At 44.2% G+C, this 25,913-nt stretch overlaps 1 protein-coding gene across 8 annotated transcripts; it reads right to left on the bottom strand.

The window, feature by feature from the left end:
• Nucleotides 1-3,581: 3,581 nt before the first annotated feature.
• On the bottom strand, nt 3,582-24,808 carry LHX9 (LIM homeobox 9). Of its 8 annotated transcripts, none has more exons than XM_035280745.3 (8): nt 23,941-24,251; nt 23,732-23,844; nt 23,422-23,492; nt 18,040-18,158; nt 15,838-16,040; nt 14,363-14,718; nt 8,318-8,520; nt 3,582-7,148 (listed from the first exon to the last, which is right to left on the bottom strand). In XM_035280745.3, exons 3-8 carry the CDS (start codon nt 23,447-23,449, stop codon nt 6,891-6,893), a joined length of 1,167 nt encoding a protein of 388 aa, XP_035136636.1. In that variant the 5' UTR covers nt 23,450-23,492; nt 23,732-23,844; nt 23,941-24,251; the 3' UTR covers nt 3,582-6,890. The 8 variants fall into 8 exon arrangements, with proteins under 8 accessions (XP_035136636.1, XP_035136642.1, XP_078212904.1 ...); XM_035280751.3 differs by having other exon boundaries at nt 3,582-4,262; XM_078356778.1 differs by lacking the exon at nt 23,422-23,492 and having other exon boundaries at nt 3,582-4,262.
• Between the last annotated feature and the right edge of the window lie 1,105 nt (nt 24,809-25,913).

The following is a 25,913-nucleotide window of genomic DNA, read 5'->3' as shown; positions in this document are numbered from 1 at the left end:
AGGGAAGGAAGGAAGGAAGGAAGGAAGGAAGGAAGGAAGGAAGGAAGGAAGGAAGGAAGGAAGGAAGAAAAAATACAGGAGCCCTCAGAATCTGCACTAAATAAAGTAACTAGGTAATTGTATTTATAAAATAAATTGTCTCAATTTACATTACAAAAATAATCATCACTTAATTACATCCTAACATCTTGGAGGTTTTTATAACTTTAAAATTCCTGTGCAGTACTTGGGCCAATCAGGTAAAATACTACAAATATTATATTTAAAATTATTTTCTACTATATTTCTTTTCTGGAAAATTACTCTGTTTGCAGAATTCAAGCAGCTTCAGCTGCTTGAAATCCTGAAATCCCTTTGTGCTTTCAAAAATCACACTTCATAAAGGGCATTTATTCTATAGAATTAAAGTTTACTGAATAATAAACATACTTTAAGTGATGCAAGCTGTCAAAACCCTTGAATGTTAAGTTAAAGCTGATAGCCCTTCGTAATTTTTGCTGCTTTGGAAAAGGAAAAGAAGCAGAATGAGAATGAATAATAAAGGCAATTTCACCTTTGAATTTCTTCATCTTTGTGTATTTGTCATAAATAACAATTTAAATATCCTCTAAGGTTAATATTTTCTGATTTGATATGAAGGTACAGAAAAAAATTAATATATTCAGGCATAATATGAGGCAAGAGAGACTGAAGCATCTTATTTGTAGCAAATTTTATTTTCAAATAACCATAAAAGGTATCCAATTACTCTTCAGATTAATTTATAAGATCATGCAAAATGTAAACAGAAAGTTCCAAAAGAAAAAAATGTTCCTGACAATTCTAATTTGTAAGGGAAAAGTACACAGAAATGCACACCAGGAACTTTCTACGTATGGCTAATACCTGGATCTTTATTCTTGCTTGAGTTTTGTCATCTTAGCACAAGATAAAATGTATGCAAAGAAACAAAAATTAATCCAAGGGAAAAGAAACTTACTCATGTGATACATGATAAGGGAGGGTTAACTATATTAATATTCACAGAGAAATGTTGCAAGTAGGGAGTGATGTTTGATAAAATTATTTTATTCTGCAACACAGTCAAACGGAAATTTAGTTGTGGCAATAATGTTACTACTTACATCATATTCATAGACCTTTCCTTGAGTATCATGCACAGTTCTCAGCTTTCCCTGCCCCAACATCATCCCCCCCACCCCCACCCCACTGCCAGGGAATCTCATAAAATAAAATGGAAATCTTCCCAGAGGGCATTTAAAATAATATTTTAAGTTATAATTATAATTTATTTTTAAAATAAGGTTAATCATATTATTATTCTGAAAAAAAACTGTTGTGAGGGCAGAGTAAGTATTATTAAACTGTTTAAAATCAACAGCAAACCATTGAAAAAAACCCTTCCTAGTTTTGACATTGGCTGGAAGCAAAGGACTGCGGTCTTACATTAGAGTCGTTTTTATTTATTTTAATATTGAGAGTTGGTTCCCAATTACTAAAAACAGAAACTAGATCTAAAAGGCCAATCTAGATTTATCTATATATGGTTTCAAAGAAAATTCAATATTCCTTCAATTTAGACTAAGTCCTGTTGTGCTTATTTTGCCCTGTTGTGGAACAGACTACAAAATGTAAAAGCTATTGAATGACCTCAAGAGTACACAAACTCTCTACAAGTAAAGCTAGCTTTGTTTATAACATGGCTAAAATTTAAATAGCAAAACTTCATATAAAATTAGGTGTTTATATTTATTTTTTACAACTGTATTATCCCTAACATACTCTTTAAGAGCCTAGAATGACATGATTCCAAATTTCCATTCCAGAGCTTCCCAGTTCTAATGCATTCCACACAACACCCCTTGCAGTCACACTGCAACAGAAAATGAGATGATATTTATATGTGGCTAAAAAACAATACTTTGACTCCCCAAAAAGGGGTTATTATAAAGGAAAGTATGGTACATTCCACTGGGATTTTTCTAAATAAAGCTATTTATGTTTTAGGTGATGAAAAATCACCTAAGTTTTAAAAGTGTTTGTTTTGGGTCCTTTATTATGGAGTTTTACCCTTATTTGAGGTATCAAAATCCTATCCAGTACATAAGTCAGTATTAAGGTGGCTGTTCAACCAAAGCACACAGACACTAACTCTCAGTGAAGCTTTTTGCCCAAGATCAATCTGCCAGCAGTTAGACTAACCCAGGCAATTGGGAGGTAGAAGCTATGAAAATTTAGTGCCCTGCTCTCAGCTAAGAGGTCCACATTTTTCTATTCCACACTAAACAGTAAGTGTGCAGTTGCCCAGACTCAAAGACTGCTTTACATCACAGTGAAGTGCAATAGACCTTCCAACTCTGCATCACACGCTTTCTCTTCCCACTCACATAATTAGTACTCCTTTCTACTTTTTTTTTTAAGTTTTAAAAAATGTGCCTGTTTCAAATTTGTATTATTTTTTTCAGATGTCTAATTTCAGTTATATTCGTTTCCTCTCTGGTCTCTTCCTGCATCTCACATACCAGACAAATATTTAAAGGTCTGTAAAACCAGGCGAAGTTCCAAAATACTTCTAAATGAAATTGCCATAGGTGACAGAACAGGGAAAGAAGGCAAGGCTGTAGGGCAAAGATTTGAATAAACTGGCTGGAAATGCATTGGAAAATATATTTAAGTTGCTATAGCGGCGGATGAGGTTTCGATGAGGCATAAACATTCAAGTTACTGACAAAACCAACATGTTTCATGATCACTCAAAATAGTCTACTTGTCATGGTGCATTGCTTTTCTTTTTTTTATTAGTAAGTTGCTCTCTCTCCTTTAAAGTTTTTTCTTTTTAGTATTCAAGAAGTGAAAGCATTTAAGAAAACATTCAAAATTCTAAGAATACATGTAAGTGAAATATTTAATGTCTGTCATTCATAAAAGTTACATCATTTACATAGGGTTCATTTGTATATAATAAAAATTTCATCATAATGAAAAATTTTCTGGAAAGTATTTATATGTTAGTTTGTTTAACATATGCTTTGGATATAAAGCTAAATAGGAATAGCTAAAATTTTATTCTTCAAATATTCCCTTTAACAATTAAAAACAACTTCATTCCTAAATATTTGTGTCTTTCCATTTGCTCCTGTGTTTGTAATAATCATATGTAACTTGAACTATGCAAAGATTGAATCTTTTTATAGTTCAGAATATATTTGTATACTTCAATAAATTTGTTCATTGCATAGCAAACATGTAAACTCACATAGGATCTATAAATTTTACCCTAGTAATCTAAAAAAGTTGCTGAAATTTTATACAATAGTCTATTCTAAGATTTATTTTGTTGTAATTTGTGTTCACTTTGATTTTACTTTTAATACATGTGGCAATTGAATACAACAAATGAAAATAAGTCGTGAAAAGGTAAAAACCAAGTAAGTAATTTTAACCTAGATTACCAGAATTTAATCTCATTATGCTGTTTGTATTTTTTATTAGTATAACAAGTTGTAAATGTACTGTGCTGCCTCTTTAACAGTGTTCAAAATTAATTTCAACAGTGTGTGTTTAACATAAAGTTAACTATGTTTGCATCAAATAAATGTTTATTAATGAAAGCTATTTATCATACAAGAAACAGCAAAGATAAGTCATCATACAGAGGTGTACACTAGAGGTGACAGATGTAAAAGTGCATGCAGAGATTTCTGTTTAAAAAGGAAGTAATAAACAATAATACTAAAATTACTGGGTTTTGATCCCTATACTCTTAAATGAGTGATAGCTTTTCTTTGAATTTACAATTGGTAAATGCCATTAACAGGACTAATACACATTAGCAAGCAGGTGAAATGAATGTTTTGGACTTTATTTTACAACTATTTGTGCTTGACAAATGTGTGAAAGTTTTTTCAATAATAATTTTTTTTCAAATATGGGGTGGGCATATTACTGCCAGGTTGCTCTGGTTTTGTACATGGTTTATCTAATTTTGTTTAAACCATATAATTTTAAGCCTTCAGTTGTGTTAGACACCATAAAGAATACAAGTTTTGTTAACATTTAGTAAATGACATTTAAGTCTCTCTCTCTCTCTCTCTCTTTTTTTTTGGCTCAATAAATTTTTTAATGTATGATTATCATAACCTAATAGTGTCTTTGTCTTCACTGCAGTGGATTTCCGATCAAACTTTTCCCCTTCTTTTAATACTTTAGGGAATTTTCAAACGTCGGGATGTTTGGCTGTAATGCCCCAAGATTTGTTCTCCCTGAAAAAAATCATAGTGACAATTTATTAACTACAGAGCAACTTGGCTTTTAGGGGTCTGCAATTTCTATTTAGATTTACAAATATCCACTTGTGCTCAATAGACCTAACATAAAATCTTAATCATATTTAAGGTTTATTTCCATGCAATTACTTTATCTGCTAATTAGCCTTTTTATTCTAAAAATTAGACTGAGTCAAATCAGTGGGGCATTACTTTTATTATAAGCAAATATATTTAAAGTATTTCTAGACTGAATTACATTGCATGTGCAACAATGTGTAACATTTAATCTGAATCAGAAGTTTGGAAATCTAAAAACTATTTGTATGTTTAATTTCTAAAAATTTTGTATTACCATTTGAATAGCTTTTACATATAGATACTGGAACACACTAGTACAATTAAAACTTAAATAAAACTGATGGGAAATAAAACTCCTTAGATTCAAAATGGTTTATTCACACAAATTTAATAGGATATATCACAATTGTTTGGTCCATAAATATTTAGGGGAAATAGTTTCTATACAATGCATTTATCAATAAACAAAGAAACATGGACAATTTTGCTAGACCACTTACTGTACTATAAACACGAAGCTCAATATATAAGATTATTGAATTTATCAACTATATTTGAAAGAGTGCACAACTGCTTTCTATGACATGTTTGTCCTCTCTAACAGGATACACCATAAAAAGAGTTTCAGAAATAAGAGGTAAAACAGTACAAAACTAGTGAGGTGTCAAAAGGGCTTAAAACAGTTAATTTAACAAACAACACATATATCCTGATTTTTCACAAACTTACTTCCAAGTTATATCATAAGGCACATAGGAGAACTGAGTTATAATTAGTCTACTTAATAAAGTAGATCTATAGTACCATATATTGTTCTGTCAAAGAACAAAATTTATAAGTGTCAATATTTTACCTGTAAAAGTGTATTAATAAGATCTCAGCCTTACCAAGGTTGTTTGGTCTGGTTAGTGGTAAATGCCCAAAATGTAATAGAAATATGAAAAGTCAAGATTTAAGCTCCATATAAGATGATAACCATACTTGCTAAATATATAATGGCAATCACACCTTTCTTCTGTTACAGTGTTAACTTATCTTCCATCATCTTTTTTTAAAAAATAAGCTACTTTCTGTGCTAATTTTCTAAAGACCCTGAGCAAAAGTTACAATAATGCACTTTAATGTGGGCAGTGAACTGTCAATATGTAACCACACATTTATACAGCCAGAAGGACACCTTTAAAATCTATTAAATAGCCACTTGGACCACCAAAGGAGATGTAAGGGGTCCAAAAAGTGGAGAATATGTGCAAAGTTATTCTTAACAATCCACCAAAGCAAGACATATATCTTGACTTCTTTTTTATTTTTATTTTTATTTTTTTTAGGAAATCCACAATCTAATTGGTATTTAACTACAACAGAAGCACAATAGATGAACGTTCACCACTGCCCAGACCATTCAGATTTTAGCTTAAATTAAAAGAAAAAAAAATGCTACTGTAAACTAGGAAATATATTCAGATCAGCATCCACAAGGCTTCTGAGTTTATCTACTTTAAGACTAATAACTTCAAATCTCTAGTATCAGAAAAGTTATTTTCAATACATAAGTCAACCTATGCCAAAATAAAATAAAACAAAACAAAACAAATTGTTGGTATTAGTCTACCAGGCTGGGTTTTTTTTTAACATTATTCATATAGAATGCCAGATACAATATCATGGTACAGCTGAACCCAATTATTAGAGCTATTAATTTAATTATACTGATTTTACTTCTTAAAAAATTATATTTTGCTTATTTCCATTTTCCCTGGGAAAAAAAAGTAACTTAGAAAGAATGGCTTCCAAGCTATTGTTTTTCACTTTAGGAGGTTAAAAGTATGAAATGTCAAAATCTATGCGGAGTTTTCATGGATACACAGGGAGCTTAAGTATTTTTCAAATGCTGAAAAACAACCAAGAAAAAAGTTTTTTGAGTTCTACATCCCTAAGAGAAGGAAAACTCATATTCCTATAATAGATCTCCCACCTAATTAATCATTACTATTTAAAATGTCTGTATTCCTCATTTAAATTAACAGTTTAGTTAAGAAATAAAAATACTCAAAACAAGTTTTCACTTTAAAAATTTTTAAATGTAATGTTTTCAAAATTCCATAAATCACACGTACAATTGCAAGATTTAAAAATTAACTATTTAATTATCTGGTTCTTTATTAACCTAATCATTTAACTGGGAATATGATTATTTGCCCATAATAATACCACTCTTTTTTTTTCTTCGAGATTCTGGAAATAAGTAACATATAATTTTAAGAGGCACTTATTAGAACTATTCAAAAACTCTCCTTATCAACTGAAAGACCTAATTAATTTTTTTAAAAATCCAAATACACTTTATAGACAAAATATATTCACTTAAAGGAGACAATACTGTAAACTCATTTGCCAAGTGGCTGCAGATGCTACACACCAAGCTGTTATTTTTATTCCCCAAATATCTTGTGGGTTAGAAGGAAAAAAAAAAAGTCTTGTAAATAATAAAATAATAATAATAATAAAAAGAAGAGGAAGAATAAAAAAAAAAAAAAACCAATGTTAGAAAAGGTTCGTTAAGGTAGTTTGTGAGGGGCTTCCGGATTCGTGGCTGTCCATGTTAGAGGTCACGGCTGTCACTACAGTGATAGTGGGATTGGTCAGGTCTGTTAAAGTGGTCGCAGTGCCGGGTGGAGTGAGAGCTCCGCTGTCTGCTGAGGGCGGGGCCGGAAGCGACGTGCCATCAGCTTTATCAACACCCCCATTCTCCTGCCGCAAAAGGTTCCTTCTGAATTTGGCTCGTGCGTTTTGGAACCAAACCTGCAAACCAATCCCAATTGATTTCTTTACCGATGTTCATTTTTATATTTCTTTTCTTTCTCTCTCACTTTTTCTTGTTTCTTTCTTTTCCTTTCTTTCTTTTTTTTTTTTTTTAAATATATTTGTCTCTCCTTTCAAATATAATTGTTATTTTTGGGGGGAGGAAAGGGGCTTTTGTTTTCTTTCTTTTAAAACAGAGTTATTCAAGTAACACTACGGATTTTTTCTCTCTCAGCTGCACTTATTCCACCCTCTCGCATTAACAAGTGCCACTTGGAACAACTGAGGCTTACATGGGTATATCATGGAAATGAACACATGGTGATAAAGCGGGGGAAATATAGTGTGATTCCTCAACTGTTATCTTTTGAGAAGGGGAGGAAGCAGGGCCATTGAAACTATGGCAAAGTAAGAATCACTCGAATGAAATGAACATCCCTGAAACAGACTTCAAGCCACTCGTGAGCCTAACACATGGTGAATATTCTTCACATAGGAAGGGCCACAGACCTCACACAGCCTGAAACTGTTTAGTGGAATTTAACATGCCTGCTATTTGTCACCAAGAAGTGAGAGAAGCTCACAGGCACAGCAACCTATTATAATTTCTTAGTTATATGTTCTTACCATGATAAGTTTAGTAAATCAATCGGACAGCAGAACTAACTCCCAGTATTTTGTTTTTAATTATGGTTTGTTAAGGCAGGAAAATACTTGCTCCAATTGGTTGCTGAAACACTAACCATATTTTTGGCTTTTCAGGAGTGGAAAAAAGGATCCACCTGAAGTTGGAAGGTGAGTGAGGCTGCCAAAAGTTTGCTGAGTTAAGACAGCACCAACAGGTCCCTCTCAAGTCTGTGCACTGAGCATAATATTAATGGAAATCCATAGAGCCACAGCCTGTGCAAATAACATCACTTGCATTTGCACAGCAGTGAGACAAGCTGTGCTGCCTTTGGAGGGCCCATGTCGACATATGCAGAGAGAATGTGGCTCTATTTAAAAGACCCTGGGTCGCTGGGCACCCAGGAAGCCCTTGCAAAATCTCAGTACACCCTCTAGGGAGATAGGTAACATAAACTGGTAAGAAGCAATATAGGGAAAAGCACTATTTTCACTGGCAAGGGGAAGGGAAATGTATGCACAGTCAATGATGGAACGTGTCTTACCTGCAAAACTCTTTTGGTCAGGCCTGTTTTCTGGGCAAGCTGCTTGAGGTCCTTGGCATCTGGGTTGTGGTTGATGGCAAAGTAGGATTTCATGGTCCGGAGCTGGTGGTGCTTGAAGGAGGTTCTCATGCGCTTGGTCTTCTGTGAGGGTGGATAAGGCTGTTGGTCCCGGTCCAAGTGGTCTGCCTCATTCTCGTTACAACCTGTTGCAGTAACAGTGAACAAAACAACTGCTCAATGGAAATTCTTGCATTCGCTGACATGATGGCAGGCTGTATGACACTGCTGTGGTAATAAAGCAGCAGTGAAAAAGGCTGTCAACCCAATTATGAATAGTATCTAAACAAAAAGAAAGAAGATAATTGCTAAAGTGAGCCAAACTCATCTGTTAATGTAGATACAACCAAAGTTTATGTAATAGAAAAACATTAATGCAATCCTATCTTTGGCTTAATTGTTGCTAGAAGAATTTGAGAATATGAACAAACCCTAAGTAGTAAAGTGGGAGTGAGAAGAAGAAACCCTTTTCTAACACAGTTATGAGTACCAGCTCCCCACTGCCTTCACTCACAGTGCTTTAAGACTCTACCTATTGTCTGTATTTCTGGAATGAGACACGCTGTCTGAAGGTATTGCTTTTTGTCACGAGGAGTAAGGAAAAAAGTATTAACACGTTCTCAAGTCTGAAAGTTTCTGAGAGCCCAATAACTAAGGAAGCATCTAGGTCAGTTCCAATGGTTAGCCTTTTCTCATATTGCTGGAGCTCTCAGTCAGGAAAAGGTTAGAAAAGGCTGAAAAGTGGGGAGAAGTTAGAAATTTCAAATTTGTGAATTTCTTATGTAAACATAAGAATATTATTTGTTTCAGCTTTTAGCTATGACTGGTTAACATAGGGCTATACCAGAAAGAAAATATTTTTCCCCTGGAGTGATTTTAATAAATATTCCTGAAAGAGAATGAGCCCAGACTTGTCTTCACACGGTTTATGCCTGAAGCGCTCCCCACAGCTCACAGTTGAGAGACACTGATGGTGCTTATTTCTAGGCTCAGATCTTAGTCCCTTTTGCTCCAGATGTGTGCAAGTGGGATGTGAGCTGTGCCCCTGGCTGGCCTGGCAGAGAGAGGGCGGCATTTTCTCTCCTCTTACAAAGACTTGCTCAGCACCCAGGGCAAAACAACCCAGTCTTTGAAACCAGCCAGAAAGTCATTATCCCCAGGATGTAAAGCTACACATTTAAAGGGTCATTTCCAAGAATCTACTGGCTCTGCATAGGAAATACAATTGCAAAATGAAAACATTTTTGTGAAATATTTACTGATTCAGTCAACTTCACAAATTAAAGAGCATGGCAGTTTTTTTTCTTTAAACCCTTCCTTCAGATAGTTATCTGACATAAATTTAGATCTGATCATCCTGTCTTGCACTGCTTTATAATAAAAAATGTTAAACTATCCTGATCATGTCATTCCAGGGAGAAAGAAACCTGAATCTTAAAAATGGGAGGCATCCCTTAATATGAGCTCTTCCAATCTGCTTAACAAAGTATTGTCTGCCTGCTAGATAGAGTTAGAATCACTTTTTAATAAATATTCAGCAAATCAACATATTTACAGAAATACGTGTTTTATAGTCATCAGCCAAGAGGTCAGCCACATATAAAACTCACTTAACTAGAAATTCCTAGTGTAAAAAGACTAGGCACAAACAAATGCCTCCTTTGTGTTTCCATAAGACTAATAAGCAGGAGGACACACTTGGCAAAAGAGCAGGTGAGTTCATTGAGGGAAATAACTATACCATATTCACCTTTGGATTGATTCCCTGAATCAAACACAGGGGCAGGAGCTCAAGAAGCATTCAGTCAAGATGTCAGGCCCTTTGTTCATCAGTAAAATTACAAGTGAGTATTAATGCAAAATTAATATAACTTGAAGTGGAATCCAAGTCAGATATATACATTCGAATGTGAAACATAGGCTTCTTAAACTCCACCAGAAAGAGTAGCATATATTCAGAGATAACAGAAAGAGTATGCATTACATTTTATCCTATTTTGGCCCAGTGGGGATATGTCAAGTTCAAATATTCTACAGAATTGCCCTTTCATACCCTCAAATGGATGAAACAGCATCTCTATGACCTACTATAAAACTATACTTGTCTCCAGTAAACTGAGCCATATTTCAGAACCAGATTATAAATATACCCACAAAAAATAGCCAAAGAGGCACACATTAGTCATTGGAGGGTTCTTCAAGTAAGATTTCTTTTCTATCATATGTAACATGTAATCTTTCCTGAACAACACATCAAATTGAATTTTACACTTGGGACAGAAGACTTGGTGTTTAAATAATCCCCTTAGCCATCTTTCCCCCTACTACATACCAGGGTAATATATAAAAATGAATATGATTCCCAACCTGACTTTATAATCATTAGTTCTTAAAATGAAGTTTATGAAAAATAGTTGTTGTAAGATTTGATGAAATTCCTTCCCTGAATACGCATTCTATATCCTTTATTGCTGATTAAAACTCAGAAGAGCACTTTAGTGTGTTAAATACAGTTATAGCCTCTGTTTCCACATAAAATACACAATCCAATGTATAAGGAGATAGCTTGTTGGGTCTTTATTAAACAGATATTACTATATGTGACTTTCCTGTGACTGTTTTCTCATGTTACACAACTTAATAGAGAGACTTATTTCTTCTACAGAGTAACAGTGCATTATCTGATATTATTTATGTTTAACTACACATGCATTATGTAAACTTGCAAATGACCATTTGTCTCCAAGGCCTGTTTCTAAAGCCATAGGGGATTCCCCCACTCCCCGAACTATGAGATGAAATGATAACTCTTAAAACTGTCTTAAATATCTGCCTGTAAGTTCACATCCAGTATTATAAAGTTAATGAGAAGGTCAAGTATTTTATCTCCAGTCACTTATGCAGTGGTCAGCCACCCTAAAGGGAGTGTCTGCAGTGACGGCATGTAACCTTCTGAGAATTAACTGATTCCTGGAAGACCACTAGGGGTCAGTACCAGGCTAATTTAACCACCAGGAGCCTTCGAAGTTTGGATAGGAAGAGAAGACCTAAGGAAAGGATATTTTGAGAAGCAGCAAAAGTTTATTCTCTCAATTAATGTTTAAATTACACAAATAAGAGCTTCCTATCCTAAACCAAATCTTCTTCTCATCCCTGGAGGGCTTTATTTCAAGCTAGCATTTCAGGTAAACTTCCCTCGTCTCTTTCCAAAATATCTGCCTGATTAATGTGCACAGAGAGATAAACGAAACTAGGGATATTCTCATTAAAAGGCATTTGCCCTATGTCAGGCACTAGCTGGTCTTTGCCAAGTTTCACAACTTCTCTGAGATTCTTTGAACCACAAACATGTTTTCTGCACATTTTTAAAACATAGCATTGGGTAAATTATACTTGGTTTAGTATCAACCTTACCCTTTATGAGACTTGTTTACATTTAATAAGAGATGGCAGATAAAATCCAAAGAAGGCTAAAATAATGAGTTAAAACTGATTAACTTTATTTTTTACATTTTAACATATGTTTAATTTGCTGAAGGGTTTCTTTCCCTAGTTCTGTAGCAAAGTGGCATTAGATTCACAAGCACCGCTTTAAATGATGGGCTGATTTCTGGTCAGGCATCTTCAAACCAATTCCCATAGATAATTTTAACCTGATCTTTAAAATATATATACTATTTACTAGTATCTCTGGGAAAAGTACAGAAAGAATGGAGTAGATGTTAACTAAGATGCATCCAGTTTGTAGTGGTGGGAGGTACAAAGTTAGATTAAGGGGGCCTCAGCAATTTTTCCCTCCTTTGGGAACAAGACAAAAGCAAACTTCTCTTCAAATTGTAGCAGCATGAATTTGCAAACTAAAGACCTAAGTGGCTCAGAAGGAGACTTGCATTCTTCTTAAAAATACATTTGTACTCTCTAGTTATTTTCAGAGAAGTAAAATACTCTAAATTCTACTGTTCTTAAAGCTCCTTGGATCTATCTAACATGAAGTAAGATCCAAGGCGAAATCAAATTTAGCTAATTAGATTAAATAAACAATCAAAAGTCAGGCTTGCCCACTGTTGGGCTAGAAATCCTCACCCTTCGGCTTTTTATCTGGGCTGAGAGAGCCCTTCTTTCACAAAACTCCATCCATAGTTTTTTCTATGAGTGGCGCTCTCTCTCTCTCTATCTCTCTCTCTCTCTCTCTCTCTCTCTCATTAGGGCCTTGGTGAGTGGCTTGAGATTCCAATGTCATCTTCTATTAATAAAGAACAATTAGTGCCCTGCCTGCCCTGCCCCGGGGACCAGGCATCAAAGAAGATGAAGTAAGCCTACTGGGCAAAGTGGCCCCTAACCAAATCTCCTGCCCCAGCACAGCAGGGGCCACTGTGAGGGCATGGACACTACCAAGGGTTGGCAAAACCCGGGGCTTTGCCTGCTTCCCTTGCACAGACTGACCGACCCCAGTGAGATCTGCAGTGAGTCGGCAGGTCCTTTTCCTTCTGTTCAGCGACCCTGGCTTGAACCCCCTAGGGACAAGTGCTGCACAGCATTCCCCATTGCTCCCTGCAAGGCCACCCACTGTGCTTGCCCACAAAGAATTCTCCTCTTCAGTTACATCAGGCGGTAGAGAACCCCAGGAAAGAACCTAAGGGAGGTCTGAGGAAGCGGCTGCTCATCCTGTGTGCGTTCCCCTGAAAACTCCAAACTCAGAGCCGGACTCTTAGCTCCAAATTCACACTGGCTGTGTGATCTTGGGCCAATCACTTAACTGGCTGGACACTGTGCTTTACCACTGACCAGCAACATCAGGCATCATACCGGGCCTTGGGAACCGAAGAGAAAAACAGGCAGGATCCCGTGCTCTGGGGCGCCCATGTTTGGTTTCTGGAGCGTTTGTGGTAATAGAGTGGGGTTGCCATAATAGTCCTCAAGGTCCCTTCCAGCAGAATGGTTTCCCCTGTCCTGGGTGTCAGTCTGCTGAGATTCTCAGCCAGGTCTGGACCAGGGCACTGAAAGTCCTTAGGGCTCCCAAAAAGTTAGCCAGGGCTTTCTGAAACCTCTTTTCCAATGACTGGGACTCAGGAAGAGCTTCTCTTCTGCTCAGAGTTAGAGTATCATCTGTAGGGCCAATCACCATCCTCACCTGGAGAATGGGAAGTGGGGACAGGCTACCAAGAGTGTGAAACTGCTGCATGTGAGAGATTGATACATGATAGGTGTGTTCCCCAAAGCAAGGAAGAATGTGTTCTGGACTTGTTTTTACTGGAGAGGTGGTTGAGTATAGATGAATGGCCTGAGATACCACTAAGCCTCCTCAGGGGGCCTGACCTGAAGGTTCATTCGGGTTGCCAGGGGTCTGGATGTCTGGATGGTCTATCACACTGGGAATGAGACGCCTGGATGAATATCCTGATTTAGGAAAGAGACAGACCAGCTCAGCTGTGGAGAGGGATTCCCACCCCTACAGCGGCCTTTTGCCAAGATCAGGGATTACGTTTTTCAACACTCTTGCCAACTGTGTTCCTGATTAACTTTGGGCTGGTGACCACAGCCTCTGACCCCTTAGACAGACTGGGGTTGGGCCCTGAAGATTTTTTTTCCTTCAGTATTCAGGAAACCTCCTCCAGGATCTATAATTTGGCCTCCACAAAGGAATTGCCCTGGGGCTGTTTTGCTCCAACTGGGAGCCAGAAACTAATGGGCTCATTAACTAATGGGCAGCAAGGATTTGGCTCTGCCTGTTTGAGGGAAGTCACTACAGCCTCATGGTTATGAATGTGTTTTTTTGCCACCACCTAAATAAAGTGCTGCCTCTCCCTCCCTTCCCCCTCCTTCTCCCTCTCTCCCTTTCTTCAGAGTGAGAGGGAGTTGTAGTGAGAACAGAGGCTTTCGGTAAAACACCCTCTTGCAGCAAGACCTTGGACTGGGAAGGAACTCTACGAATTTTCCTCAGGGAAACTGAGGCCGGGACTGAGCTAGGGGTGAGGGTAGGAGGCACACCTGAGTTGTAATTGACGATGTCCACTCCCAGCGCTGGGCTCTTCCGCTTCCGGGGCCGCCCCTTCTGCACGGTGCCCGTGCCGTTGAAGTAAGGTAGGGCCAAGCCGCCGCTCTTGGCCGCCAGCTCCGTGTAGCTCAGCTGCGGTGGATACTCTCCTTGCAAGAGGGTCTCGAAGTGGGCGCGGCAGTACACGAGGCTGTCCTTCATGCCGAAATGGTCGCCCGTGGTCAGAGTCTTGTTGCAAGTGGAGCAGGTGAAGCAGCTCAGGTGGTACACAGAGTCTCGGGCGCGCATGACCATCTCCGAGGCGGAAATGCCAAGGTGGCAGCGGGCACATCGCTGCACAGAGAACCTTCTGGAAGGAAACAGTTGAGTCAGGGCGCTAGTTGAAGCAAGGCAGAGCCATCTCCCACCCGCGACGCCTGGGCTGTGTCTTCAGTGGCCTGAGACTGAGACCTGGGAGGGTTCCAGGAGGACAGGACAGTGGGCATTAATTGTATTTGCTCATCGACCTTTTCCGATGAACCGAGACAAAGGATCCTTACATGAAAGTCAGAAGAATCGGGCAACTAAGCCTTAGTTTTCTTCTCTATAAAGTTAAAATTTAAAATTTAAAAATTAAAAGCAAACCAGCACTAGCTAACTCACAGCACTAGAATATTAAATTGCCATGCCAAGTGAAAACACTTACTCAATTACAAAATATTCTGTGAATGAAGGAAGATATAATTATTCCTGGATGTGCGAGTGTGCGGGGAAATGTGTGGACACAGTTCTGGAAAACGACAATTTTGTAGAGTTAAGGTTATTATTTTTTAACCACTTCTCTTGCTTGGGCTGAGAGTGAAGCTAGGTCACCTGCACATAGTTCTGTCTTTCTCAATCCAGAAACATAACTGAGAAGAATCAATAAAGACGCCTGCTGCTGAGTTTTCTCTCCAATCTGGCGGACATGGTTGTAACTCGCGATAAAGGGAACTCGGAACTGAGTGGCTTGGGTTTTAGCAATGGCATATATTCCTTGTCATAGTCATTTACAAAGTCTCCTGCCACCTGCGAAAAGCTAATTCTCCGTTGCTGTTTCTCGGGCCACCAGTTCAGTTTCAAGGCGCAGAACTTGCCCAATTCGTAGCAAGCGGAAAACAAAAACCCATTCAAATCTCGGTCGACGGAGACCATGTCAATTACTCTTCCCCAAATTCCCCCAAGTTCCGCCAGCCAAGCTGAGAAGTGATGGGAGAGCGTGGTATTCGCTGATAACGCGCTAGACCTTGAATGTCCCTCCCACCCATCCTTACCACTGGTCAGGGAGAGTGCAGCTTGAAGGCTTGTGCAGTGGGTTTCCCTAGTCTCCGAAATGATAACCGCACCCAGAATGGGGCAAAAGATGGGGGACGGAGAGGGGATTCCAGGCTCAGACAGATGGACCCGCCAGGTGTACTCGGGCGTAAGAAGTGGGGGTATAGGGGAGTACCTGTAGTAATCCTCCTTGCAGTAAATGCTACCGTCCTTAGCAAAGCAGGTCAGCTCGGACTCAAGGGCCAGCTTACATTCACAGCACTTCAGGCATCTCAGATGCCACTGTTTGTCCACAGCCAGCAGGTAGTACCTGTCCGAGATCTTGCCCCCGCAGCCGGCGCACAGAGCCGGCTTCTCCGGGCTGAGCGGGGGCATGCCCTGCAAAGCAAGCACACCGCAAGGCTGAGAAGGGCGCGCGGTGTCGCCGCAGGACGCGGGGTTCTCCCCCAGGCAGAGCGATCCCAGGGCGTGCACGGAGCGCGGCAGGGGCCAGGGGCCACTGCACAAAGGCAGATGTCGCGGGGCGGGGGGAAACATTTGTCATTTCTCCCTTTGCGGCTTGCTCGCTTTCTTCCGTGTCTGCTTGAACCGGCGTTCGCGTCCTCCCGGGACTATTAACCTCAAGACATCTCGGCCATCCGGAGCCTCGCTTAAAAGGGACTGGGAGAATTTTGACTATAGTTTGGTGATAGTTTCCTAATTCAAATAATTACAAGCTAAAAATTGTGGCTTTCGACGCACACAAAATAAAACCACCGAAATGATTGGGGAGGGAAAGGAAATCTGAACTAGCACAGGTTATTTTTAAACAAACAATATTATAATTCGATTTCTCTAAATTCTTATAAGTAGCATTGAAATCAAAAGCAAAAGGGAGATTATTGAACCTGTGTTCATAACTTGGTCGACATTGTTTTGATTGAGATATATTTGGCAGACTCTGCTGTTCCCTAATTTTCAGGGCTATTGGTCCTGTTCCCAATAAGGGTGTAAAGTGCCTGTTCCCAAAGAGGGTCCCTTGTCCAGTCCCCTCTGTACAGTCCCCTCTTTCCCTAGCAGCAACAGGCGTCCAGTCCCCTCTTTCCCTAGCAGCAACAGGCGTCCTGAGACCTTTGTCTTGAAAATCTGTTTAGTGCCCAAGTTAAGCTTCCCTCCTGGGTCCTCACTGGCCCGACTGAGGACGGTAAGCCCCCACCTTGAGGACCCCAGAGCCGCTGCAAAATTTGGGTTTGGGTTTATTTGTTTTTAAACGTAATGGCTAGAAAAGGGGAAAAGAAGTTAACCTCCGGACACGTCCCTCAAGACCGGCAGAAATGGGTTGTACTTTCCCCACGAAATTTCAGAGGGCCTGCAAAAGTACAGTTTAGCCCCTTACTCCGACCAGGGGCGCCGGCACTGAATGACGGTTACAAATACAGACACTTTCACCAGTTGGGCTGCCTGGCCGGACCCAAAATCCCGCTGACGAGGCTAGAGCAGTCTCCTGATTAGTTTCGGCTACAAGTCTTAGTGTGGTACCAAAGGATCTACACAGCTATGTTTTGCTGAAATCATTTCCGGAGACTTCTGTAGTTTCCCCCCTCCCGTTAGTAACCTGGTAAGGGAAGCAGTTAGATAAGTAATTGGTTTTCTTTATTAAGAGGACATGACTTAATTATTATGGATAGTAGAAACAGTGGTAGTTGATTAGCTTGTTTAAGGGTTATAAAGTTCATGAGTTTCTACTGGGCGCGCTCTTCCGTAAGTTTTATTTGATTTTCCCCTAGACATGACACCCGTCCGGCCCCGGCGCTAAACGTAGTGCTGTCTCGATAGAGGGGCTGAGTCGGGATGCCAGAACCCACAAACATCTCTCGGTTAGGGTCGCCAGCCCCGAGCTTCTGGAAAACTGGAAGTGACCCAGTGGCGTCCAAATCCACTCCAAAGGTCCGGTCATCAGGCCCAGAGACTAAGGCCACCTGGGCTTCTGCTTGGCTAGAACGCTGCGGCAGCGCGCCATCCTCCTACCGCTTGCGCCCAGCTTGCCCTCGGAGCTGCGGATCCTCGCCGGGGTGACGCCAGCCCTGGAATCGAGGAACCTCGAGGTCTGTGGAAGAGAACGCCCCCACCGCCCTACTCCTCCTCCCAGCTCCTCTCCCTGCTCTTTCGGAATCGGCTGCTACAGAGGATAGCCAGCTAGTGCAGACATTTCAATTCAGAAAAAGGGACCGTTTCTTAGCCCTGCGGACTTAAGTGGACGGGAGAAAATCCACCCACCAGCCTCAAGCAGATGTCTCTACGACCCGCCGTCCCCGACCTCCACCGGCCAGGCAGTCGGCTTGGCTTAACCGAGGGCGCAGGGGTGCCGGGCTACCGCCGCGGCGGAGCCCTTCCTTACCGCATCGCGGCCGTTGAGCTGGGCGCCTTTGGCCAGACGGGCCTCAGTCTTGGATCTGCGCTCCATCTCCTCCATGATGCCTTGGATGTGGCCTCCGGAGATCCCGTGGAAGAGCATGGCTGGGGGGCGGAAAGGACACGAGTTGTCTTCTGCTCGGCACCCCACTATTTCCATATACACACGCCTGGGGCTCTCAGCTCATCCGAGTGAAGGAGGCTAGGGACCCGCTGAGGGAGCGCAGAGACGCTCGGGGACGGAGGGAAAGAGGGAGAGAGAGGAGGAGAAGAAAGAGACCGAGTGGAAATCCGTCTGCTTGGAGGGCCGGGAAGAGGCAAAAAGAAGTGGAAACTGGGGAAGGGGGTAAGTTCAGCTGCTCCCTGAAGGAGAGATGTGCAGAAAACAAACAAACACGGCGGAGGGAAAAAGAGGCGTAGAAGGCGAATCTTACTGCTCTGAGAGATCGAGTTACTAATGGGAAACAACTGCAGCGGGGGGAGGAAAACAAAATCTGGTGAAGAAAGAAAATAGTTTTGAACACAAAGAAAGAAAAAGAAGTGCTATTTTCAGTGTTCCCTGGCTGCTTGCAAGTTCCCAGTGCCTGTAGGTTGGGTTGGGGACTGCTCCTGCCTGAGCCGTGTCCAATTTGTTAAGAGACTAAAGCCAGCCCATTTTTGATAATTTAGTAGGAGGAGTTCTCTCCCTGGAGCTGCCACGGATTTTTATTCAGACAACAAAGACCTGTCATACTCCTCTCAACCCCCTGGTGATGGGCAAGCAGGACAAACATTACAAAGGGGTGGGGGGATAGAGAGCGGGGAGGCAGGAGGAGGGGGCATTTACCTACACACACACACACACACACACACACACCCTTCCAAGAGTTCCCAGCAGTCATGTTTTAAAGGGGAAAAGGAGCTCTTGTTGTCCCCGCCCTGGTGCAGGAGGCCTAGAACCCGCCTATTTGATCCGAGTTCAAGATCAGACCTTGGCTCAGGGCACACAGAATATCAACTCCACATTTTGGGTTTCCTCCTTGTGGACTTTTTCATCCTCAGCCTGCAGGAGTGTCACCCGAAATACATAAATACTTAGCTGAAATGTAAGCACTTTACTAAAGTGGAAATAATGCTGGTTCCTCTCCTCCCCATCCCATCTTCCTCAACCCACTTTTTAAAAGCAGCTGTCTGGCAATTCATCCCTTTGGCTCACCTTCTTGAGGGCCCGAGACCCTACTAGGTGCTGGCTTCTTCCAAAGTGAAAAGGTCGTTTGGAGCATCTCCATTTCTCAGGGTTACTTTTGGCAAAACAATTTTCTTCGAGAAAATCAGAGTATAGAGGACAAAGCATGGACCTGCACACATAGGTATGCAGCTGCGTCTTGGGCGTAGGGCGGCTTATTCTCTTCCCTGGTTCAGGTTGGAAGGAAAGCTGCCGGAGATTCTGATGTCTCATTTGAAACTTGCCAATGTGGGCAGCGACTTGGGGACTCCCGGGAGCTTGACGCCTGCCCCCGCAGGACTGGGCGCTAGCCCCATCGCGTGCTGCTCCCACTATCCTGGCAGGACAGGGGTCTTGTAAAACCGGGCGCACCCGCACACTCTGAAGGGTGTGAAAGGGGCTCTTTGCCGTGGAGGAGGGGAAGGTGAGAACTGACAAGCAGAATGGCAGCCCTGCTCCTCACAAGAGGTGGGATTGTTCTGTCGCCCTCTGTTCCCGGCAGCGGCGGCCCCTCCCCGGCCCCATTAAAAAGTGTCCACAATACTCTGATATTGTCGATTCATTCAAACGGCCGGAGGCCCCCTAGGGGTCCTAAGCGCAGCGCGGCGGCAGGAACCAACGTGGCTTTACCCAGAGAGGAGGACGCGCGGGCCGCTCTCGGCTCCTTTCGTTCCCGTCGTCAGCCTGCGTTCGCCACTGCTTCCCGCCGCCTTTCCCGGGACTGCGGTACCTGTGTCCTGGCACATCCTAGAAACCTCAGAGGGGCCGCCGGGCCGCACACCCGCTTCCCTCTGCCCGGGGGAGCCCGACAGGGAACTGTGGCCAAAGCTAGAAAGACGATGGGAGAGAAGCCAGGGAGAGAGGGAGGGAGGGAAGAAAAAAGGAAGAAAGAAAATGAGGAAAAGGGGAAGGAAGGCAGGCAGGAATAAAGTGAGGGAGGAAACGACCCTGGTGCAGCAGCCTGACTTCCTGTCCCAAAGCGTTGCCTTCTGAGGCTGCCGGAGTGGCCTCTTCCATGAAACTCAAGACTCCACTGCTTCCCCTCCTTTTTTCTCAGGGTCAAAAATAATGTTATTTGCAGACTGGACGCAGTTTAGGTCCTCCGGGTGCCAGAATACAGCTCATAAAGCACAATTTCACACAAAAATGAAGCCAATCAAGTGAACTAAGCCGGAGACATCCCCCTCCTCCTTACTTTGGCAGCTATACCTGACAGCAGGGCTGCTATTTACTGTAAGTAATGTAATTAGCCCCTTTGGATGGGAATCAATGAGCTTTTCAAACCCACGTGCACACAAGAAGGGCCCTGAGGAGGGGCTGGGGGCAGCAGCCCTTTCAGAGACAGCAGGTCCTCTCACAAAGGGGCAGATTGCCTTCACACAAGTCAGAGGCTAAACTGACTCAGAGCTGGAGGAGGAGAGGGAGGAGGAGGAGGAGGAGGAGGAGTCGTCGTCTCTGAGAAGTCCCCACAGTCAATTCACCCAAGGAAGCTTCAAGCAAAAAGTTAAATACAGGACCGCAACCTGCTTTGTCTAACTACTTCGTGCTAAACCCTCTCCCAACCCCAAAATGGGGGTGTTTCAAATTAGGTTTGGTTCTTGTTGCATATTGGCCTGCTCAGCAAAATCAACAGCAAAGAACCCAAAAATGCCACTGTTTCCTTGCAAGAGATAAAACTTTGGAGACGGCATGCAGGGAAAGTTAAATAACACCAGGAAAAAGCCAGAATTTAACAGTCTCCAGGGAAGCCAAACAGGGAAGTCCTGTAAGCCCTCCAATCATCCATTCATTCTTCTATTCCACACTTATTCGTTAATCATCTAGGTACAGGAAAGGCAGAACACCTTCTGTAATCAGTTTCCAAGTTGAAGCCTGCTCTTATAAAACCCAAATTGTAAGTTCCTGTATCCAGTGGCCTTTGCTACTTCCCGTAAAGAAGCAGACTGCCAGGATTCTTCCTTCTCAGAGATTGCAGGAAATCTGGAGAAAGCTGGGGGTGGGTCGGGGGCCCGCTGGAGTTTGGGAGGTCCTTGTTAGCTCTGCGGAAATAGGTCCCGGTGGGTCTAGCCCTGCCTCCTCCCATATCTCCTAAGGAGGAAGTCCATGAAGGGTGGGAAGGAATGCCCTCAAATTGGGTGTGTGGCCCAGGGTGTTCTACTCTTTTTGTCTTCAAGTCCCCAAGAGAGATTGCCTAAGAGCTCCCTCCACTCCTCATTCTCAAAGGACTTTAAGAGCTTTAAATGAGGAGAGCATCTTTGTAGCTCTGCCTCCTTTCACCTCTCCAGCAGAGGGGCTGAGGTTGAAGGCTGGGGACAAAACAAAAGTGTTCCCCCTTCTCCCAATTCTAGGCTGAATGGCCCACAAGTGTTCTATAAAAATCTGGGAGTTCACGTTTTCTGTTCCTGGGGCTGAGCCCCTGGCTCACTCCATGGGACAGGTGCATGTGGCTCTCTCGCGCCTGCCTCGGGGATAGGATCTCAAGCCTCCTCTGAATTCAAAGCTCTACCGGGAATAATGGGGCAGGCCCCTCCACCAGCACTGCTTTCCCCCACAACTGAGCACAGGCAGTCCACTAAGCTTTCTTTCCGTTCTATTCCGACATCATCCATCCCGCTACTGTTGCCGCTTTTAGGAAAGTGGACAGCAGGACTCTAGCGGAGCATAGTAGTTGGAACTGGGAGTTCGGGATCCCAGAAACTCTATGAAGGTCAAGAAGACCGCAGCGCCCTTGACCCGGGCACAAGCAGGTCCACATGGGCAAAGAACCCGAGCCCAGTAGAACTCCCCAGCGGGGAGGAAAGGGAAGGTAAACCCATGGGACAGTTAGGGTTGCGACAGAGGAAGTGACCCAACAAATGTGCCTCTTTTGAGAGCAAAGGTGACTTAAGGTCTTTTTCTTCCTGAATTTTGGAGGCCATGATTCTGTGCCTGTAGTTTGCCCTGTAAAGAAGCAGGCATTATCTTTCCTCCAGACCCGGTTAAGCTGGTTGAGGAGCCCCTTTGGTCTGAAAGGTGCAGCCCTTAAAACAGTATCCAGCTTCTGGCACTGCCCTGAGCACCCCAAGGCCCAGTGAAACGCCAGTGTCATCCTGAGGCTCGGAACCATGCGTCCAGTGCCCTGCCATCTGGCCCTGGATGCCAGGGCAGCGCTGAATGGAAGGTGAGCTGATGATGGCCAGGACGCGCTGGGGCCTTTCTCTTGACAGTGGAGACCGCGATTCTCTATGTGCAAAAGGCCCCCCTACACTGAGGTTGGCAGGTTCATACCGGGGCTGCTACACGGGTGTACTTCTGATCCAGTCCTACTCCAGGGAGTCTCCCTAAAGACAAATGGGAGTGAGCCAAGCAGAGCTGGGACAGGGGAGCTCAGCTGCCAGGAAAGGGGGACCCAAGGCCACGCTCCAGCTGCGCACCGTTGCCAGCCTGTCGCTGGGCGCTACTCCCCGGCCAGGGCCCTGCTCTTTCGCGCATTTCTCTCCCTACCCTCACCCTTTGAGACTAAAAAGCCTCTCGCCAGCTTTTGTTTCCTTCAAACCTCTGTCCTCTGTAGCCCCTGGGTTCTTCTCCAAAGAAGCCGCCGCCAAGTCTAGAATACCACCCTTCTGAAATCTGATGCCCTTTTACCTGAGATGTGTTGCGCCGCCTGCCCTCCTTTCCCCAGAAATAAAGGGAGAAGTCCCGCACGCTGTCCGCCGAGATCAGGCGCAGAAACGGCTGCGCTGGGTTAGGACTGAACAACAACAACAAAATGTGGGTGAAGCCAGTTTCCAGCTAAGCTCTACACGGGCGAGAAACGATGTCTTCTCGCCCCCCTGTTCCATTCCTTCCAAGAAAAAGACACGTCCCTTGTGCCACTGACTACTGGAGGATCAATGGCACCAGGACCTCCGCCTGGCGCCCCGGACCCTGATCCTGAGGAAAGTCAAGGGCAGTTAAAGAGAAAAGGAAAAGGAGGGAGACGAAGGTTTGAGGAATCCTATCAGGAGACTCTGAAAGAGAATGTGTATTTTTAAGCCTACGAAGCGCGGTTTAATTTTTAGGATAAACACACACTGCTTTTCCTTCCACCCAACGAAGGCGCGCACACACGCACACACACTCACATGATATACGCACTGGCCCAAGGGGCAGAGAACATCAGAAGGAACCTGGCGCATAACTCACCTGCCTCTAGAGTGGTACCGTTCAGCATTCTTAGAGGAAAAGGAGTGGATCACGCCGTAATGGTGGTTGCACTGGCGGAGAAAAGCCGCGCGTCAGCCCGGCGGTACGGCCAGGTTTCCCCAGGCACCTCCCAGCCTGTGGGGCGCGCCCAAACCGCTCCTCCCGCGGAGACCTCAGGTAGGGACGCGGCTTGGAGCAAAGCCCGCCCTTCCTCGGGTAGGCTCCCAAGACGTCCCTGGAACTCCTGGCCGTCCGGGCGCGCTCCGAGGGCAGAAAGCTGCTCAGACTAAAACATCTTCATCGGTCTTACCTTGAGGTCCGATGTCAGACGTTTCCGCCACAAGAACTCAGTTCTCGGCGAGGAAAGGCGGGAGGCGGCAGCCAGAGGTGCAGGCCAGTCCCCGCGTCTCGCTGAGTGTCCCTCTGTTAATCCAAATAAATAAATAAAGTGTTAAATGAAAATTACTTTCTCCCTCCTCTCTCCCCGCCACCCCGTTGGAATTGATCTGATTCCCTCACCTCTGACCCTCAGCTCTCTCCACCTGTCTTTTATTTTCTGTTTATGCTTCCAGATCGGGAGGGGGAGAAGGAAAGGGTGGGCAGAGGGCACAGACGCGGGCCGGTGCCCAGAGAAACGCTCTGAAGCTGCGTTCAGCCCTTCCAGACTCTCAATAATCAGAGGAGGTGTTAATGGAGGACTCTGCGGTAACTGAACCTCGTAAAGCCCAGAGCGTCCAGCGGCTGGGACGCAGCGGGGGGGCTGGAGTCCCGCGGAGCGCCCTGGGCTCCTGGCCCCCCAGCCAGCCTTTGCCTCCCTGCAGCTTGTACCTAAAAGATGCTGCCGCCAGCTGGTGCCTGCATAGACGGTGAATGGGCGGTAGCTCCTGCGGGGAAACTAGGCTAAGCCATTGATTGTTCACCCACCGCGTCCCCGCCTTCCCCTCCCTGTCCCTCCCTCACTCTCCGCGCTCCGGGGCTGGGTGTCAGGAACCCAGCACTCTGGAGAGTATTCTGCGCTCAAGGTCGGCGTTCGCAACGGGGTCAACAAGAGAGCCTGGGCATCTCTTCCTCCCAGGCCCCGGCCAGGGGATAGGGGTGGTGATTAAGCTTCAGGGAGAAAACCCGCACTTGGTCCCTGGAAGGCAAGGGTTCGAGGGGAAGCAGCCAGACCCGGGACGGGGCGGAGGCCACTTTACCTGGTCTCAGGTTCCCCAGGGGCTGCGTTGCCCCGGGCGCAGTCGGGCCGCGGGAAAGTGGAGGGAGAGCCGGGAAACTGGGCCTCGGGCCAATTATTTACCCATTCCCCCACCCAGTGCGCCCCTCACGGTCGGAGATGGGGAGGCGGGGGATTACAGCAAGGCTCCCGCGCCGGTGAGGAGGAGAGTATGAGCAGTGAGATTGGCTCTCCAAGATGCTGGTCCGGGTGATGGTGCCGCCCTCCCTACCCGCCCCTCCTCCACGTGCCACCATAGCTACTCCTTGGCAATGCGTGGCGTGGGTCCAGGGCGCAGTGGGCGGGGTGGGGACACTCGCTGGCCTCCCAGCCGCTTGAGAATACTGCGTGGGATTGGGGCTGCACGTGGGGCACACGGTGGTGGACGCCGCCCCCACACCTGCCCCACAAGCTCCGCCATACAGTTTAGGGTCTGTAAGGAACAGATTAGCAGCGGCGAACCCGAGCTCCCTGGCTTTCTCTTTTCATCCCAAATCCTGGAATGTAGCTCCGACTAGATCTCTCTTCCTACCTAAACACTTGGCTTCGCTAACTACTCCCACTAGCCAGTCAGTCCCAACAGTTTACCTTTTAAGCCCCCCTCCCCCCCGCCCCTGACTTTCCTCTTCAGCCCCGGCCTCCTTAGCTCTTTCTTCTAGAATCTCCCCTATAACGGTCAGGTTTCGAAGCCAAAAAGGGACAGTTCTCCCGGTTCATTTTCTATGCTCATCAGCGATGCCATCTGATGAATGGATGGCGATATCCATCCGAAAACGCTTGGGTGCTTTCAACTCATCCCTGTCCAAACCAACCGGATTTAACCTCTTTGCGGTCACATACGGTTTTAGGTATTTGGTAACCACATGCATTCTACACGCGCGTGCACACACACACACGCAGACGCACGCACACTGAAGTGCGCACTGAAGCTCACACTTTAGAATACAAATTCCTGCTAGGAGGATGTGGTCGTTAAGGATCTCCCAGTTCCTTCAGAGTTCATGATTCCTTGGTTAACACTCTTTTATGCCTATAGTGCCAGGAAGGAGAGCTGTGAATCTGTGCATTTTGTGTCATGAGCCCAACCTCGAAGCTGTTTGTGGGTACAGAGGCCAACCCAGTGCCCTGGGCACCCCAGCACACATCAGAGCATCCAGAGGTCCAGGGTACACTGGACATTCCAGGGACAGCTCAGTCTCTGGCTAAAGATAGCTGCGGGTTCTTCCATAACCTTTTTCTCAGAAATCAGGCTCTTCACAGAGGCTTGCAAAAAGGATGT

Source organism: Callithrix jacchus, chromosome 19 (genome assembly GCF_049354715.1).
Source record: "Callithrix jacchus isolate 240 chromosome 19, calJac240_pri, whole genome shotgun sequence".
Lineage (NCBI taxonomy): Eukaryota > Metazoa > Chordata > Mammalia > Primates > Cebidae > Callithrix > Callithrix jacchus.
The sequence above is the reverse complement of the archived record's forward strand: the minus strand, read 5'-3'. Positions and strand labels throughout refer to the sequence as shown.